Source organism: Sus scrofa, chromosome 10, assembly GCF_000003025.6.
Source record: "Sus scrofa isolate TJ Tabasco breed Duroc chromosome 10, Sscrofa11.1, whole genome shotgun sequence".
NCBI lineage: Eukaryota > Metazoa > Chordata > Mammalia > Artiodactyla > Suidae > Sus > Sus scrofa.
In genome coordinates, this window is record NC_010452.4 from 13114987 (window position 1) to 13135428 (window position 20442).

Below are 20442 nucleotides of genomic sequence, written 5' to 3' on the forward strand. Positions count from 1 at the left end.
TGCTGGGAAACTGGACAGCTACAAGAGTGAAATTAGAACATTCTCTAATACCATATACAAAAATAAACTCAAAATGGGTTAAAGAACTAAATGTATGACCACATACTATAAAACTCAAGGGAAATATATGTAGAAATTCTTTGACATAAATTGTGGCAATATTTTTTGGATCCATCCAGTACAGGAAATAAAATCAAAAGTAAACAAATGGGACCTGCTGAAACTTAAAAGCCTTTGCACAGTAAAGGAAACTACTGACAGCAGGAAAAGACAACTGAATGGGAAAAATTATTTTCCAATGATACAACAAATAAAGGGATTGATATCTAACATATTTAAACAGCTCATATAACAACATTAAAAAAAAACCAATTTAAAAATGGGTAGAAGAACTGAATAGACTGTTTTAATGAGGAAATGCAGATGGCCAACAGGCATATGAAAAGATGTTCAACATCACTAGTCATCAGGGAAATGCAAATCAAAATGTTAATGAGATTTTACCTCACACTTATCAGAATGGCTGTCATCAAAAGAAAAATAACAAGTGTTGGCTAGGACATGGGGAAAAGAGAACCCTTGTACACTGTTGGTAGGAATGTATATTGGCACAGCCACCATGGACAACAGTATAGAAATTTCTCAAAAGCCTCCACGTGTTTTTGATTTTTGAAGTTTTTTTTTTCTTATAGGTAAATTCTAGTATCATTGTACTGTAGTTGGAATAGGTGCTTGATATGATTTCAGTTTTAAATTTACCAAGGCTTGTTTTGTGGCCTAGCATGTGATTTATCATAGAGAATGTTCTATGTGCCTTTGAAAAGAATGTATATTCTGTTGCTTTCAGATGGAATACTCTCTATGTATCAAATAAGCCCATTTGATCTAATGTGTTAAGGCCTGTGTTTCTATTGATTTTCTGCCTGGATGATTTGTCTATTGATGTTAAAGTCCCCTACTATTAAGTTATGTTACTGGATTGGATTTGGTTTCCTAGATTGGAAAAACCCAATTTCTCCATTTATGTCTGTTAATATTTGCCTTATATATTTAGATGCCCCTATGTTGGTTGCATGTATATTTACAGTTGTATCTTCCTCTTGGTTTGATCCTTTGCTCATTATATGGTGTCTTTGTGTCTCTTTTAAAAGTCTTTTATCAGTCTTTTGTCTGATATTAGTATTTTTTCCAGTTTTCTTTTGATTTCCATTTGTGTGGAAGTACCTTTTTCCATCCCCTCGTTTCAGTCTCTGGTGTGTCTCTAGATCTGATGTAAGTCTCCTGTAGGCAGCATATGTATGGTTCTTGTGTTTTTTGTCATTTAGTCACCCTATGTCTTTGGGGGGAAAATTTAGTCTGTATATTAATTATTATTATTATTTTTTGTCTTTTTGCCTTTTCTAGGGCTGCACCCATGGCATATGGAGGTTCCCAGGCTAGGGGTCTAATCGGAGCTGTAGTCACTGGCCTACACCAGAGCCACAGAAATGTGGGATCCGAGCCACCTCTGTGACCTACACCACAGCTCACAGCAGATCCTTAACCCACTGAGCTAGGCCAGGGATTGAATCTGCAACCTCATGGTTCCTAGTCGGATTTGTTGACCACTGCGCCACAATGGGAACTCCAGTATATTAATTTTTTATATTGACTTCTTATTAATGTACCTTTTCATTATCATTGAAAATTAAATCTTAACTCTTCTTGAAAAATGATTCTCTTTTTTTTTTTTTTTTTTTGTCTTTTGTCTTTTGTTGTTGTTGTTGTTGTTGCTATTTCTTGGGCCACTCCCACGGCATATGGAGGTTCCCAGGCTAGGGGTTGAATCGGAGCTGTAGCCACCAGCCTACGCCAGAGCCATAGCAACGCAGGATCCAAGCCGCGTCTGCAACCTACACCACAGCTCACGGCAACGCCGGATCGTTAACCCACTGAGCAAGGGCAGGGACCGAACCCGCAACCTCATGGTTCCTAGTTGGATTCGTTAACCACTGCGCCACGACGGGAACTCCTGATTCTCTTTTAAAAGTAGTAAGCCAATAAAACTATAAGGGAAAGTGACATGGTTTTTATATTTATGTTGCAACTAAATTAATTATGCATCTCTGAGAATAATAGTGACTTTTATTTACATTTACTTTCTCCATATATTCTATTGAAAGTTGGGGAGAAAAGTGATATGGCTTAGTATTTACTTTAGGTAACTCAGGATGAATGAAACATGTTCTATGGAATTTTCTATTATTACTAAGCCTTACTCAGATTATTATTCATTTATTCTATTAATACATGATTTATGAATATAGAATATAAGGAGTGTTTTTCTTTTCAGAATTAATAAGTCATTTGTTACTTGGAAATTGACTGTTAGAAGAATTAAGACAGAGAAGAGCAGGTAAGTCTTGATATGATTACATTCATAAAAACTTCAAGAGGAAACCTTATTATTATTTGCTTTTTCTGAGGGGCCCTGTGGCGTATAGAAATTCCCAGGCTAGGGGGTCAAATTGGGGCCACAGATGCTGGCCTACACCATAGCCACAGCAACTCGGAATCTGAGCCATGTCTGTGACCTACACTGCAGCTCATGGCAACACCAGATCCTTAACCCACTAAGTGAGACCAGGGATTAAACCCACATTCTCCTGGATACTAGTCGGGTTCATAACCTGCTGAACTGCAAAGAGAACTCCCACTTTATTTTAAATATGTATTATGCAAAGAGATAGAAATTAATTTTCACTCAGTTGATTGGAAAGTCATATTCTATACCTTTTATGCTTAAATTTATCCCATTTTATTTTTAAAGACTATCAGCATTGTTTATATTTAACATAGTATGTATTATATATAAATATAAGAACTGCTTTTTAAATTTCCCAGTATAACATTCTGTAGTGTGCAGAAATCATAGTGCTATGAAGAAGCTGTGATGAGTTTTGGTCACTTGATCTAACAAGATAGATGACAGTTAATTCTATTTTGCAGTCAAGTTTCATTGTTGCTATTAAGCTTTTTGACTTTTATATAATTATGATGGAAATACAGTTTTAAGAAATGATTCAGAGAGATCTCATGTACCTTTTACCCAGTTTTCCTCAGTGGTAACATCTTGCAAACATTTGGTATGACGACCAGAGCATTGACTTTATATGTTGACTTGTTTTTCACTTTTTTTTTTTTTTTAGTAAAGTATAGTTGATTTGCAATGTTGTGCCAATTTCTGCTATACAAAAAAGTGATCTAGTCATGCATATATATACATTCTTTTTCTTATATTATCTTCCAACATGTTCTATCCCAAGAGACTGGATATAGTTCCCTGTGCTTTACAGTGCTTCATTGCTTATCCATTTTAAATGTAGTAGTTGGCATCCACCAACCCCAAAGTCTCCATCCATCCCACTCCCTCCCCTTTCCCCCTTGGCAACCACAAGTCTGGTCCTCTATGTCTGTGAGTCTGTTTCTGTTTTGTAATAGGTTCATGTGTGCCATATTTTAGATTTGCAAATAAGTGATATCATATGGTACTTGTCTTTCTCTTTCTGACTGACTTCACTTAGGATGAGAATCTCCAGTTGCATCCACATTGCTGAAAATGGCATTATTTCGTTATTTTTTAATGGCTCAGTAGTATTCCATTGTGTATATGTACCACATCTGTCAGGGGATATTTAGGTTGTTTCCATGTCCTGGCTATTGTGAATAGTGCTGATCTGAACTTATGGGTGTATATATCTTTTTGAATTGTAGTTTTGTCTGGATATATGCCCAGGAGTTGGATTACTAGGTCATTTAGTAGTTCTATATTTAGCTTTCTGAGGAACCTCCATACTGGTTTCCATAGTGTTTGTACAATTTACATTTCCGTCATCATGTAGGAGGGTTCCCTTTTTTCCACACCCTCTCTAGCATTTTTTATTTGTAGGCTTAGTAATGGTAGCCATTTTGACCAGTGTGGTGGTAGCTCATTGTAGTTTTGATTTGCATTTCTGTAATAATTAGTGATGTTGAGCATTTTTTCATGTGCCTGCTGGCCTTTTGTATGTCTTCTTTGGAGAAATGTCTATTTAGATCTTCTGCCCATTTTTTGATTTGTTTATTTTTTGTTGTTGACTTGGTGTAAGTTGTTCGTATATTTTAGAGATTAAGCCCTTGTCAGTTGCATCATTTGCAACTATTTTCTCCCAGTCCGGTGGTTGTCTTTTCACTTTGTTTATGGCTTCCTTTGCTGTGCAAAAGCTTGTAAGTTTGATTAGGTCCCATTTGTTTATTATTATTTTTATTTCCCTTTCCTTGGGAAACTTACTTAAGAAATCATTTGTATGATTGATGTCAGAGAATGTTTTGTCTATGTTCTCTTTTAGGGGTTTTATGGTGTCTTGCCTTATATTTAAGTCTTTAACCATTTTGAGTTTATTTTGGTGTGTAGTGTGAGGATGTGTTCTGATTTCATTGATTACCTGCTGCTGTCCAGTTGTCCCAATTCCACTTGCTGAAGAGACTGTCTTTCTCAACCATTTTATATTCCTGCTTCCTTTGTCAAATATTAATTGATCATAGGTGTCTGGGTTTATTTCTGGATTCTCTAGTCTGTTCCATTGACCCGTATGTCTGGTTTTTGTACCACGACCACACCATCTTGATTACTGTCACCTTGTAACATTATCCAATTATGGGAGAGTTATGCCTTCTGCTTTGTTTTCTTTTCCTCTGGATTGCTTTGGCAGTTCTGGGTCTTTTATAGTTCCAAATAAATTTTTGGATTATTTGTTCTAGTTCTGTGAAAGATTTCATGGGTAATTTTATAGGGATTTCATTAAATCAGTAGATTGCTTTGGGTAGTATGGCCATTTTAATGATATTAATTCTTCTGATCCAGGAGCATGGGATATCTTTCCCTTTCTTTGAATCCTCTTTAATTTCCTTAATGTTTTTTAGTTCTCCAACTTGGTCAGGTTTATTCCTAGGTATTTAATTTGGGAGGGTGCGATTTTAAAGGGTGTTTTTTAAAATATTCCTTTTCTAATATTTCATTGTCATTATATAGAAATACAGCTGAGTTTTGAATGTTAATCTTGTATCCTCCTACTTTGCCAAATTTGTAAATCAGTTCAAGTAGTTTTTGTGTGGAGTCCTTAGGGTTTTCTGTATATAGCATCATGCCATCTGCATATAGTGATAATTTTTCCTCTTCCCTTCCAATTTGGATACCTTTTATTTGCTTTTTTTTTTTAATCTAATTGCTGTGGCTAGGACCTCCAGAACTATTTATGTATTTTTTTTCCAGAACTATATTGAATAAAAGTGGTGAGAGTGGGCATTCTTGTCTTGTTCCAGATTTTAGTGGGAAGGCTTTCAGCTTCTCTCTGATATGTAACTCTTTAATAGCTATATTCAATTCTCTCTCACTCCCACTCTGTCCTTAGCCTGTGGCAAACACTAATCTGTTCTCCAGTTCTATAATTTTGTCTTCTCAAGAATGTTACATAAATGGAATCATGAAGTACGTAACCTTTGGGATTGATTCTTCACTTATCATAACTCTGTAGAGACTCATCCAGGTTGTTGCATACATCAGTCATTCCTTTTTATTGCTGGGTAACAGTCCATGATATGGATGTACCACAGTTTATATAACTGTTTATCTCTTGAAGTACACCTGGATGTTTTTGCTTAATACAGAAAAATCTGCTATAAACATTCATATATGGGTTTTTGTGTGAGCATAAGTTTTCATTTCTTTGGGTAAATGCCCCTTAGTACAGTTACTTGGTCATATTATAATTGCATGTTTATTTTTTTAAGAAACTATCAAGGCATTCTGGAGTGATTGTACCCTTTTTTCATACACATGTATGAGTTATTCATTTTCTGCACATTCTTGCTATCATTTGAAGTTTTTACTCAACTTCTCTCTCTCCTTAAAGTAGCATTCTTTGCTACAGGGGTGGCTGGGATGAGGGGTTGAAAGGAAGGGGCATTGTTGCTGGCTGTTAATTTCCTATAGACAGCACATACGTAGGTCATGTTATTAAATCCATCTGCAAATCTCTGTCTTTTAAATAGTGTATTTAGAAATTTAAATTTAATCTAATTATTTATATATTATGGCTTAAGTTTGCCATTTTAGTTTTTAGTCTCTGTTTTCTCTCTATTTTTTTGTTTGCCTGTTTTCTTCTTCTGTCTTCCTGGAGGTTATTTGCATATTTTTTAGAATTCCATTTGGATTAATCTATAGTATTTTTCAGTGTATCTTTTTGTGTAGATTTTTAGTGGATGCTGTTGGTATAACATTCTATACACAAAACCTACACAGTTTATAGGTGTTGCTGTTTTATCAATTTGAATGAATTATAGGAACTTCATCTTTATGTTCCTTTACTCTCCCTCATTTATAATTGTCTTAAATATTTCCTCTATATGCATGCATTTGCCACTATATTAGACAGTGTTATGTTTTGCTTCCAAAAATCAATCATAATTTATAAAAATAAGGAAGGATAGTCTTCATTTTAAAAAATGTATTCAATTTGGTTTGTTTATCATGTTGTTACTTCCTTTTTGATGTTCCCAGTTCCTCCTCCTCTTTTTTTTTTTTTAATATAGGTCTGCTCACAACACATTTTCTCATTTTCCTTTATCCTAGAATGTCTTTATTTCCACACAATGAAGACTATTTTTTCTTCATATAGGAATCTGAGGTGACAGTTCTTTCCTTTCATCACTTGAGAAATATGTGCCACTTTCTTCTGGCCTGTAATGTTCATTTGAATTGCCATAATCTGTAGGTTTTTTTTTTTTTTTTTTTTTTTTTTTTTTCTCTCGTGGCTTTCAAGACTTTGCTTTCACCTTTGTTTCTCAGAAGTTTGACTTTGATGTGTCTTGGTATGGATTTCTTTGTCTTTATTCTGCTTTGGGTTACCCAGGCTTCTTGTATCTCCGTGTTTCTGTTTCTTTTGACATACTCGGCAAATTTTCATCCATTATTCCTTCAATTATTTTTTTTTCAGCCCTGTCTTCTTTCTTTTCTCCTTCTAGGACCGCAGACACAAACACTAGATATTTTTTCATAGTTCCGCTGGTCCCTGAGGTTCTGTTCATCTTTCTTACCTTATTTATTCTCCGTTCAGAGAGAAAAATTTCTGTTTTTCTGTCTTCGAATTCACTGATTTGTTTCCTGGTTCATTCCATTCTGCCATTGAGCCAATCCACTGAGTTTTTTGTTTTAGTCATTTTTCAATTCTGAAATTTCCATTTGATTCTCCTTTATGTCTTCTATTTCTTTGTTTAGCTTTCTTTTTCTTTGCTTGTTACCACCCAGCAAAGATGAAAGTCCCAGCCCTCTACCCTTGGCAGTGCCTCAGTACAGCTTGCCAGGGATGGAACTCTAGGTTCTCCACTTGACCTTTTTTCCTGTGGTATTTGACTGGATTAGAATGGTTATTGTTTCAAAGTTTTCTGTTGCTAGACAGTGGGCTTTTTTGTCTGCACCTGTTGACATTTCCAGGTTGCTGGTTTAACTCCGGGTCTGGGATATATGAGGCAAAAGAAAACCTAGGGAACTTAGCACCATGTCATTTCTTGGCAGCTTCCCTTCCCTTCTCTACCTTTCAGTATCTTCCCATGGCTGCTTTATAGATGATGCCCAGAATTTTTAGTTGTACTTAGCTGGAAGAATAGTGAAATGTACATCTACTCCACTTTCCTAGAAGCCAGGACCTGAATTTTAATAGACCTCTGTGATATATTTTCTAATACCAAGCAGTTTTATGTTCAGCATTAGTAAAGTTTCAGAGGCTATATTTAGTTTGCTTTTACAATAGAATGAAATTTGTTAGTGGGTTCCTTGTAACACCTGTACTTGAACAATCATCCACTGATACATAATTTTTCTCTTGTCAGATCTTGCCATAATAACACCAAAATTTTTCATGTTTTTCCATGCTTATAATGATCATTATTGTCTATTTAGGGCCGCACCCACAGCATATGGAGCTTCCCAGTCTAGGGGTCGAGTCAGCTGTAGCCACTGGCCTACGCCACAATCACAGCAACTCGGTCAGGATCCAGGCTGCATTTGCAACCTACACCACAACTTACAGCAATGCTGGATCCTTAACCCACTGAGTGAAGCCAGGGACTGAACCTGTGTCCTCATAGATACCAGTCAGATTCGTTTCGGCTGAGCCATGATGGGAACTCCCATGCTTTTAATTATTTTAAAATGCACCCATTTCTCTATATCCGTGTTAAAATATGCAAAAAACTTGAATACTTTTTTTTTTCCCAGAGGGGAAAAAAGAAAGCCTTAAACATTTAATTTTGGGTAATGTGAGTTCATTTTTACCTGAGTTTTGGTCATTATTCTTTTGCTGATAAATACCAAGATTGAGTTTGGTTTTTGTAACATTTCTCTTTCTGGGGTGTACCACTTGTTTTTAATATGATCCCTCTTCTTCCCTATACTGGATGCTTAGGGGAATGTCAATAAACACTTTTTTCTACCTCCAGGAATAGTATGTCATGTGAAGCCTATATAATTTGAGGAGGTCTTCTTTAAGACAAATAACAAGGCTTTGAAAGAGGTGGTACAAATAAAGAGCCCACAAGGCTTAAGCTTCACTAGCTTCACAGTATGTAAAGCTTTCACCTACAGAATGAAAAATGAGGGGTTCCCAATGTGGCTCAGCAGGTTGAGAACCCAACATAGTGTCTGTGAGGATGCAGCTTCCATCCCTGGCCTCAGGGGGTTTAGACTCCGGTGTTGCTGTGAGCTGCAGTGTAGGTCACAGATGCAGCTGGCTTGCTGAGGTGTTGGCTGTGGCTGTGGTGTAGGCTGGCAGCTGTAGCTCTAATTCAACTCCTAGCCCAGGAACCTCCATATGCTGCAGATGCAGCCCTAAAAAGAAAAAAAAAAAAAAAAAAAAAAAAAGAAAGATGGGAAAAAGCTTATTGTATATGTATAAAAATTAGTTACCTTACAAGGAATCAGTGGAGGGCAGAAGGCCCCCTCTTCTCTACACACTTTTGCATGGGGATGTTTGCTTTTCTTGATCCAATTTTCACGGAGCTTTATGTCTTCCATTCCGCTCTTTTCTCCTCCACTTCTGTCCTCCTATTCTTTCCATTGTTGTTAGCAATGATTGGTCTCATCTTTGTGACCATGAGCAAACTAGTAGAATGGGGCAGAGAGGAAAAAAAGGAACCAACTTCTCTATTTTAGGATATAAATGATGAGAGAATTTAAGAAACATTCTCCAAATGGTCCCTAATCTAGTTAATTTTTTGTTATTGGATAAACAATAAATTGAGGAAATTTATTTAAATTTAATAAATAGCAGAATATAATTCATTTTGGATATTACTTCCTAGTATTTTAAAATTATTAACATTAAATGGTGTAACAGAATACTCTCATCTCTTGTTTCCCCTCCTCCTTTGCTCTTATTCAACACACCCAGTATCAAAATCTTGCCTTCAACATTATGAGCCAAAAAAAAACCTGTAATGCTGCCTGATCTTTATTAGTATCATTTAAATTGTGGTAGATGTAGTATATTAACTGTAGGCATATGAACTTAATTATACTAGTTGCCTCTAAATTTCAGTGATCCTGAATGAAGATAAGTCTGTGAGAATTTTTTCACTTTCAGGTCATTTTTGTATAGCCATCTTTTTTGGGCTGACGAGTTATTTCAAGGCTGTTTGCTTTATATAAAGGGACTCTATGAAGATGCAATTAGTCTCAAAAAAGGTAATGAAGATAATCCATCTGCCATATGCCTTGTCAAGGTAGGTAGAAATGTCTTGCCATTAACTAATAGTGCTATATAGAAAATAGGAATAACAAGTGGAATTTTAAATCAAAGGAATTCAGATTACTAGATCCATAGTAAAAACCATCCCTATGAATGACTAATGTTTTAAAATACCTACTAAGAACATTATTCCAGTCAATTTTACTAGTTAACAATATTCCCTAAGTTAATAACTAAGAAAAAAAATTTCTTCTTTACATTTAACCAGTCTTTTTATGAAGCCCTTTCTTTATTTTTATAATGTGCAGTATTATTTATAAACAATAAATTATCTCTAATAGATAATTGATAGTTACCAGCTACTCTTCTCTATAGCATGTCAAGAAGTTATCATAAGTTGCTATTCAGAATGTTAGGTTAAATTTATGTATTCTATTGTTCTATGATTCCAGAAAGGGTGACTTCTTAACAGATGACTTAATTTAATTTATAGGAGACTAGTTCTTTCAAAGAGGTTAAGTACATAGACCTATAAATTTTAAGTGTAAGGGGATACTGAAAAGTAACATTGATAGTCATCTAGACTTAGAGAAATAGCAAAAGTTTTACGTTTGACAATGAGTACAAAAATTGTGTTAACTATACACATAAAATAAGATTAATGCTTATACATAACTTATTTTTAGAATCAATTATGTATAGTGACTGATACATAGTAGATGCTCAATGAATAGTCTTTTGAATGAGTAAGTAGATAAAAGAATTAATCGAGAAATGTTAATGAACTCAGGTCAGGCTACTTGCTGCTTGAAAAACTAATACTGGAGAGAGGGAGGCAGGTGTTGGTAGAAAGGAAGGTTGCTTTTAGTTAGAATGCTGGAATACGGGGAGATGATAGGCTCAGTGTCCCCAAAAATCATTTCTGAAGATTCTGCTTGGCCATAGAAGTTGCTGAAGGGAAAAAGCAAGTAATCTCAATGAATCTTTGGGACAGGGGGTCAGAATCATCACCATCTCCCACTGTGAGCAGGCTTGTGGACTTCTTACGATCTTTCTTTAGATGCTGTCTTGTTCACATAGCCTGTTCACGGGATTACTGAAGGGGAAGCTGGGGAAGAGATCTCATGGTCTGTTAGTCACTTATTCATCCTTTTTACTTATTTGATCTACAGAAAGAACCAAGAGGTTAGGCCACATATTGTGTGATCAAAAGATTTGAAAGTGTGTTTGGGCTGGAGATGAGCAGGGGATGCCTGGTTTAATATTAAAACATAACTTTGCTAAAGTGACAAGACGGGGGTTTCCTGCTGAGGGTGAATTCTTGCAAAGAGCTGCTTACAAAAAGATGAGTTAATTACTACAGATGAAGTGTCATTTGTATAGTTATATTAAGACTATTAAGGAGTTCCCCTTGTGGCTCAGTGGTAGTGAACTTGACTAGTATCCATGAGGGTATAGGTTTGATTCCTGGCCTTGCTCAGTAGCTTAAGGATCCAGCATTGCCATGAGCTGTGGTGTAGGTCACAGACGCAGCTCAGATCCTGAGCTGCTCTGGCTGTGGTTAGGCCAGCAGCTGAAGCTCCAGTTTAGCCCCTAGCCTGGCAACTTCCATATGCCACAAATACAGCCCTAAAAAGAAAAAAAAAATTAATGTTTCAAAAGGATTAAGTTCAAGTTAAGTAGGAAACATTTCATTGAGTATTTTGGATGTGGTTTTAATGAAGGAGATTGGTTGGGCAGCTGTGATATGTTGTTTTATGAATGACTGAGTAACTTAGTTGAATTAATGATAGGTAGTAAGGCAAAAGAGACTTTAGAATATCTTGGAAGTCTATGCCTAAAATGCTAATAGATGGTAAGGCAACAGCATGACAGAGAATGGATATTGGAGACCTTAGGCCATGTCAGCTCTTTTCCACCAACATGAAGCAGAAGGGAAGGAACCTTTCCAGACAATATAATGTGTGTTAATTATCTGTTAGATGCAAAGTACAGAGGTGATGGATACAAATTATAAAACAAAATATCAAAATATTCTGTATTGAGTTTGTTACAGTTTATTGGAAGGAATTTTTTTTTTTTTTTTTTGTCTTAGGGCCGCACCTTCGACATATGGAAGTTCCTGGGCTAGGGGTCCAATCAGAGCTGCAGTTGGCGGCCTAGGTCACAGCCATAGCAATGCATGAACTGCAGCTGCTGGCCTACATCACATCTCACAACAATGCTGGATCCTTAACCCACTGAGTGAGCCCAGGGATTGAATGTGCATCCTCATGGGTACTAGTTAGGTTCATTACCACTGAGCCACAACGGGAATGCCTGGAAGGGATCATTTTTTACATGAAATGATAACTTATAACTAATTCTAGAAGTGGTCCCTCAGTTTTGCTAATCATTCTAGCTAGCTGATTAGCAAAATATAAGGCAAGGAACATTTCCTTGCAAATAATACTTGTAAAATAGTCATGCTACAGAAATTCAGAGGAGGTGGAGATCAGCCTTCTTTGGAGTGAAAGTTAGGGCACACTTCCTGAAGGAAGGATATTGTGAGCTGGGCTATGTTGGATTTGCATATCCAGGAGAGAGGGGCAGTTAAGTAAGGAATATGAATGTGTGTAAAACATTCATTGTATGTTTGATTTGAAAGTTAGATTGGGTCTTGAACATCAGGTCAAGAATACGGAATAAGGGAAAAGTAGGAGCCAAACCTGCCCTTAAGGCAGGGGCGCTTCTAGTGGAGGTTGTTGTGGGGATGTTTTGCAAGAATGGAAGTTTCTGAGACTGTGGAGAAGCCAGGATCAGATGGAGGGAGAACTGAGATTCATAGAGTAGAGAGCTGAGCCTGGATTAGAATCAGCAGATGGCCAATTGGGCACTAGGACTAAGGGGACTGCATGTCACTGGGGATGGAATGCCTATAAGGATGGACAGTGAGGAGGGAAGGAGACTAAAGTGAGGTCATGAGTGCATATGGTGGGGTTGTTCAGAAGTTAATGCCATGAATGGAGCCAATGTACACTGCTGGATGAAAGCACACCTCTGTCAACTGAAAAAATATGCACTACCTAGAGGTTAAGAATTATGTTTTACCTGGCAGACTTTCTGAGGACTCAATCCCAGAAGGCAGCCTCTCAGATAGCTCTGAGGGACCGCTCTGAACGTTAAAGGAAGAGTCAGAATATATTGGGATCTTTGCAACAAAAACTAGCTAGTTGGAACATTAGAAGGTTCCTGTTTAATGGGAGAAAACCAGACAGGTGAATGAACTTGGCACTTTTCTGTGTATGGAAAGATGCAAGAGTCTGGGCTTATTGAAATCATTCTTTTTGATTTGCACCTTAATTATCTAGGGCCAGTATCCTGCTTTCCTCCATCCTGAATCCCCTCAGGGTGTACTGTTAGGGGTGGCTGCAGTGGTTGCTGGCCTCTTGGCTGCTACATCCTTTGTTTTGTGATATTGGCAGGCAGCATTATTCGTCCATACCTTTAAAGGGACTGAAATATTTAGAACTAGAAAGGAGGGAACAGACCTAAATCATTTTATCTAAAACTTTACTTTCAAATGACAAACTAAATCCTAGAGAGGTTGTGACATATGCAGGGTCCCAGAACCAGCTAAAGTGTTGGGACTTTGACTGTGTTTCCTACTCAAGAATGACGGTGTTTTATTTGACAGTATTTTGAGTGCTTAATAGAAATGTAAATTTTTTTGTGACCCATTCCTTTTTTAGGGAGGGTGCAGTGGTGCTAGTATTCTGCATTTGAAACAAGTCCCCAGGTGATTTGTTTAAACTTTGAAAGCTATCCTTAAAGAACAACTATTGAAAGTTTCTGAACATGCTATTTTAGGAAAATAATGTGACATTGGTTTATGGGAAGATTGAAAGCATGGAGATACAGATTGATAGCGATCCGTCATGGTAGTACTGGAATAATGCAGGTATAAGCAATAAGGACTTCAGGTGGCAGTGAGGTTAGAAAGGAAGGAGGATTTTTGGAAAAATCAGGACCTGGTAACCAGATATGAGCCCGGAGAGGGAGGGAACAAGGAGTTAATCCAAAGTTTTAATGCCAGAGCCGTACTTTTTAGTCTTTTCCTTTTTAGTTTTGGAAGCATATATTTATATAAAGCATTATAGTGTAACTACGAGTAGCGATATCTGTACAGTTGTTGATGAAAATATATTTTGGCAAAAGAACACAACATAGGAAAAAACAAGAAAATTCTGAAAGGAGGAAGAATGATGGGTATACATAAATGGATGAAACATTAGGTGTCTATTACTAGAGTCGTTCACTAGCATAGGTAATGGAAATTTCTATGTGCTGGATTCTGAATAAATTCAGAATGAAACTTACCTTATTTGAATGATTTAATTTTAGCTCTTTTCCCTACATTTTTAGTGTTCATGTTTTTAAGTTTTACAAATAATTGGGACTTCAAAGGCAAAAGCAATTCGTGGAATTGGTGGTTCCTCTGATTTTATAGATTTTTTTTAAAAAATCAACTCGAGTTTTTGGCTTTGGCTTAATTTTAGTTAACAATTTAAATAATGTTTCTATCTTCTTCCAAGGTTTATTCAGATTCAGTTATGGGTGTTTTGAAGAAAATGTAATATATACATGTTATGTATATCATGTATACAAAAGAAAGTATAAAATATGCTCTTCTTTATGACATGAAACAGTGACCAAAATAGTTTTTCATAAATGAATTTTGACTTTTCAACACTGAACTTTTACTATCATTTAATTAGCTGGATAAGTCTCGAACATATTCTCTAGATGAATTTTGTGAAGAACAGTTACAGCAGACTACACAGGCACTGAAACAACTTGAAGATATCAGGGATAAAGCAATTTCAGAAATAAAAATTACAATTTTAAAGGTAATTCTTTGATTATATCCTGTTTATCAGTTGTTATGTATTGACTAAAACAGTTACTCTGAATTGTTACCGGATCACTCTGAATCCCTGGAAAAAAATGTTTGAAATGGACAGGTAGAGGGACAGAGGCAGTTAATTAGCCAGCCAGCTAGTACTGTGCATTTACTATATACAAGATTTTTCTAGGTGCTGTGTAAAATGAAAATACATATGCATATATATATATATATATATATATATGTAAAGGCATATATATGTATGTTTTTATAAATATATACTTTCAATATACTTAAACTCTGACATATAAAAGGAAATGTGATTTGTTACAAAGTTCACAAAAAACTCAAGTTCAGAAGAAACATAACTAGATGAGACAAAGCTACCCTGAGGATTTTATAAGAAGGATTTGATAATACAAAGCATTCTTACCCAGTATGCTACAGCTCACTGAGTAGGGTTATTTTGTATATATTTCTGGTATAGGGAATGACCATGCACAAAAGCCAGATTCACAAAGTGCAGTTTGTTGAGAGACTGATGCAATATCACCTAGTTATGGACTTGTTGCCTCTGCTGGTTTGGCTGAATCCAAGTGGATATTTGAGACTCTCTCAAGGAATGGGAGAACTGGGTCTCCCTAAAAAATTTTCAAATATTTTTTCTCTGAATTGGACTTCTGATTAGTAGTGGGTAGCAAGACTTCAGGGCTTTACTTCTGGACAAGAAGCTGAAGTACAGCTATTCCATGTCAATAAAATAAAGCTTCTCATTCCTTATCTTATTCCTCATAGTCCCCCCACTAACCTCCCCAAGCCCAGTCACATGTGGGTAGACCTTTGGGAAAGTTTGGTCAAGGATGGTATAAATCAAAAAGGGATTAATAAGATACTACTTAGGTCACTGAGATAGTAGCAGAATAGTACTCAGAGTCATTCTACTTTCTCCTATTCTGCATTACCAGGATATGGCCATAAATATTTAACATATTTTCATTTAAATAAATTTCAGATCAAAACCTACTAGATCAACTGCCAGTCCTGTTTTTGAAATGCACCAAAATTATTCATTCTATGAAGTATGTAGATTTCATAAAGATGAGACAATCATAAGACTGAGAATGTGTCCAAGCCAAAAAAGATGTTGGGAATGGAAATATCAAAAAAGCATTTTGATATTTCCCCCCTTTAGATGTCATCTTTGAAACAGCAACTCAGGCCCTATTTTGACACGGCTCTTTAATCTAGCTAACAGACCACTGGGTTGCTGGATCCTATATGGGATCAGTCAAAGAACTTTCCCTATTTCCCAATTTCCAGAGTGAGTGTCATTACAAAGCACTTTACTATTTTGTTATGACATTTGACATTTAAATGCTAAGGACAGAGGAAGCCTACAGCAAGTCCCCATACCAACTTCAGCCACAAGGGGGGCAGACATCAGAAGCAAGAGAGGCTACCACTCTATTGTCTGCCAAAAAGGAGACCATACCAAATATCTATAAAAATGAAAAGGCAGAGCATTATGACTCAGATAAGGGAGCAAGAAAAACCCCTAGAAAAACAGCTAAGTGATCTGGAGGTTATCAGCCTCCATGAAAAAGACTTCAGACTGATGATAGTAAAGATGATTCAAGATCTTGGAAATAAACTGGAGGCAAAGATTGATAAATTACAAGAAACCTTGATCAAAGAAATATAAGATTTAAGGATTAAGCAAGCAGAGATGCAAAATACATTAACTGGAATAAAAAATTCATTAGAAGCAACCAACAGCAGAATACAGGAGGCAGAAGAACGAGTAAGTGAGGTGGAGGACAGACTACTGGAAATCACTGATGTGGAACAGAAAAGAGAAGAAATATTGAAAAGAAATGAGGACAGTCTAAAAGAACTCTGGGACAATGTTAAATGCACCAACATCCATATTATAGGGGTGCCAGAAGGAGAAGAGAGAGAGAAAGGGCTAGAAAAAATATTTGAAGAGATAGTAGCCCAAAACTTCTCTAACATGGGAAAGGAATCACTCAATCAAATCCAGGAAGTACAACGAGTACCGTATACAATAAACCCAAGGAGGAATACCCCAAAACACATATTAATCAAATTGACCAAAACCAAAAACAAAGATAAAATATTGAAAGCAGGGAAAAGAAAGAAATAACATACAAGGGAACCCTGATAAGGTTATTGGCAGATTTTTCAGCAGAAACTCTGCAGGCCAGAAGAGACTGGCACAATATACTTAAAGTGATGAATGGGAAAAAAAAACTTCCAACCAAGATTACTCTACCCAGCAAGGCTCTAATTCAGATTTGAAGGAGAAATCAAAAGCTTTGAAGGAGAAAGTGAAAGCTAAGAGGATTTAGCACCACTAAACTAGCTTTACAACAAATACTAAAGGAACTTCTCTAGGTGGAAGAGAAAAGGCCACAACTAGAAACAAAAATATTAGAAATAACAAGGCTCATCAGGAAGGACATACATGTAGCAAATGTAGGAAATCATCCACACACAAATATGGTACCAAAATCAGAAATCGTGAGAAAAGAAGGGTACAAATGCAGACAGTAGAAATGCACTTGCAATTAAGAAACCAAGAACTTAAAACAATCTTGTATATGTATATAGATCCCTATATCAAAACATCAGGGTAACTGAAAACCAAAAATTTATAATAGATTCACACACAAATAAGAAAAAGCAATCCAAACACACACTAAAAATAGTCATCAAACCACAAAAGAAGAAGGGAAGAAAAAAGACCAACAAAAACAAATCCAGAACCATTAATAAAATGGCAGTAAGAACATACATATCAATAATTACCTTAAGTGGGCTAAATACCCCAACCAAAAGACATAGACTGGCTGAATGGATACAAAAACAAGACCCATATATATGGTGTCTTTAAGAGACCCACTTCAGTTCTAGGGACACATACAAACTGAAAGTGAGAGGATGGAAGAAAATATTCCATGCAAACAGGAATAAAAAGAAATCTGGAGTAGCAATACTCATATCAGACAAAATAGACTTTAAAATAAAGAACATTGTAAGAGATAAAGGACAGTAGAAAATGATCAAAGCATCAATCCAAGAAGAAAATATAACATTTGTAAATACATATGCACCCAACATAGGATCACCTCACTATATAAGGCAACTGCTAACATTCTTAAAAGGACAAACTGACAATAACATAATAATAGTGGGGGACTTTAACAATGCATTTAAAACAATGGACAGATCATCCAGACAGAAAATCAACAAGGAAACACTGGCCCTAAATGATGCATTAGACCAGATGGACTTAATTCATATTTGTAGAACATTCTATCAAGAAGCAGTAGAATGCACATTCTTCTCAAGGGCATGTGGAAGATTCTCTTCGATTGGGCCGCAAATCAAGCCTTGGTAAATTTAAGAATATTTAAATCATATTAAGCATCTTTTCTGACCACAGTGCTATACCACTGGAAGTCAACAACAAGAAAAAAACAACTGCAAAAACCACGAACACATGGAAACTAAACAACATGCTACTAAGCAACCAATGGATCACCGAAGAAATCAAAGAGGAAATTAAAAAATATCTACAAGTAAATGACAACAAAGACATCCAAAACCTATGGGATGCAGCAAAAGCAGTTCTAGGAGGGAAGTTTATATCAATACAAGCTTACCTCAGGAAACAAGAAAAAGCTCAAATAAGCAACTTTACACCTAAAGCAAGACCTAAAGTTAGCAAAAGGAAAGAAATCATAAAGATCAGAGCAGAAATAAATGAAATAGAAACAAAACCATAGAAAATATAAAAGAAACAAAAAGCTTGTTTTTTGAAAAGATCAACAAAATTGATCGACCCTTAGCCAGAATCATCAAGAAAAAAAGAAGATGCAAGTCAATAAAATTAGAAGTGAAAAAGGAGAAATTACAGTGGACATCACAGAAATACAAAGGATCAAAAGAGACTGCTACAAGCAATGATATGTCAATAAAATGGCCAACCTAGGAGAAATGGACAAATACGTAGAAAAGTACAATCTTCCAAGACTAACCCAAGACAAAATAGAAAAGATGAATGATCCAATCGCAAGTACAGGCATTGAAACTGTGATTAAATATTTCCAACAAACAAAAGTCCAGGACCAGATGGCTTCACAGGCAAATTCTATCAAACATTTGGAGAAGAGCTAACACCTATACTTCTGAAACTATTCCAAAAAATTGCAGAGGAAGGAACACTCCCAAACTCATTCTATGAGGCCACCATCACCCTGATACCAAAACCAGGCAAAGATACCACAAAAAAAGAAAATTACAAGCCAATATCACTGATGAACATCGATGCAAAAATCCTCAACACAATACTAGCAAACTGAATCCAGCAATATTAAAAGGATTGTACACCATGATCAAGTGGAATTTATCCCAGGGATGCAAAGTTTTTTCCGATACCCACAAACCAATCAGTGTGATATACCACATCAACAAACTGAAGAATTAAAAACCATGTGATCCTCTCAATAGATGCAGAATAGGCCTTTGACAAAATCCAACACTCGTTTCTGATAAAAACCCCCCAGAAAGTGGGCATAGAGGGGGACCTACCTCAACATAATAAAGGCCATATATGACAAACCCACAGCTAACATCATTTTCAATGGCGAAAAGCTGAAAGAATTCCCACTGAGATCAGGAACAAGACAAGGATGTCTGCTTTTGCCAGTACTATTCAACATAGTTTTAAAGTCCTAGCCACAGCAATCAGAGAAGTAAATAAAAGGAATCTAAATTGGAAAGGAAGAAGTAAAACTATCACTATTTGCAGATGACATGATACTATACCTAGAAAATCCTAAAGACACTACCAGAAAACTGTTAGACCTCATCAATGAATTTGGTAAAGTTGCAGGACTCAAAATTAATACACAGAAATTGACTGCATTTCTATATACTAACAGTCTCTGATACCAGCAATATCTTCTCAGATCCACCTCCTAGAGTAATGACCATAAAAACAAAAATAAACAAATGGGACCTAATTAAACTTAAAAGTTTCTGCACAGCAAAGGAAACCATAAGCAAAACAAAAAGCCCCTAGGATGGGAGAAAATATTTGCAAATGAAGCGACTGACAAGGGATTAATCTCCAAAACTTATATAAACACTTCCTGCAGCTCAATACAAATAAAATAAAATACCAAACAACCCCATCAAAAAATGGGCAGAAGATCTAAACAGACCTCCAAAGAAGACATACGGATGGCCAAAACACATGAAAAGATGTTCAACATCACTCATTATTAGAGGAATGCAAATCAAAACTACTATGAGGTACCACCTTACACCAGCTAGAATGGCCATCATCAAAAAGTCTACAAGCAGTAAATGATGGAGAGGGTGTGGAGAAAAGGGAACCCTCTTACACTGTTCATGGGAATGTCAGTTGGTGCAACCACTGTGGAAAACAGTATGGAGATTACTCAAAAAACTAAAAATGGTATTACCATTTGATCCAGCAATCCCACTCCTAGGCATCTATCCAGAGAAAACCATGACTGGAAAAGATATATGTACTCCAGTATTTACTGCAGCACTATATACAGTAGCCAAGACATGGGAGCAACCTAAATGTCCATTGATAGAGGAGTGGATAAAGAAGATGTGGTATGTATACACAATGGAATGTTACTCAGCCATAAAAAGGAAAGAAATAATGGCCTTTGCAGCAGCATGGATGGACGTAGAAATTATGCTAAGTGAAGTTAGACAGTGAGACACCAACGTCAT

The 20442-nt window shown here is 36.2% G+C and overlaps 1 protein-coding gene across 1 annotated transcript in view; it reads left to right on the forward strand.

Moving 5' to 3' along the window:
* Positions 1-20442, forward strand: part of DNAH14 (dynein axonemal heavy chain 14) — a 341496-nt gene that overhangs the window by 66985 nt on the left and 254069 nt on the right. Inside the window, exons 8-10 of the mRNA XM_021064261.1 lie at positions 2333-2395; positions 9657-9795; positions 14519-14650. Coding sequence (XP_020919920.1) covers positions 2333-2395; positions 9657-9795; positions 14519-14650 — 334 coding nt within the window. The remainder of the gene's footprint in view (positions 1-2332; positions 2396-9656; positions 9796-14518; positions 14651-20442) is intronic.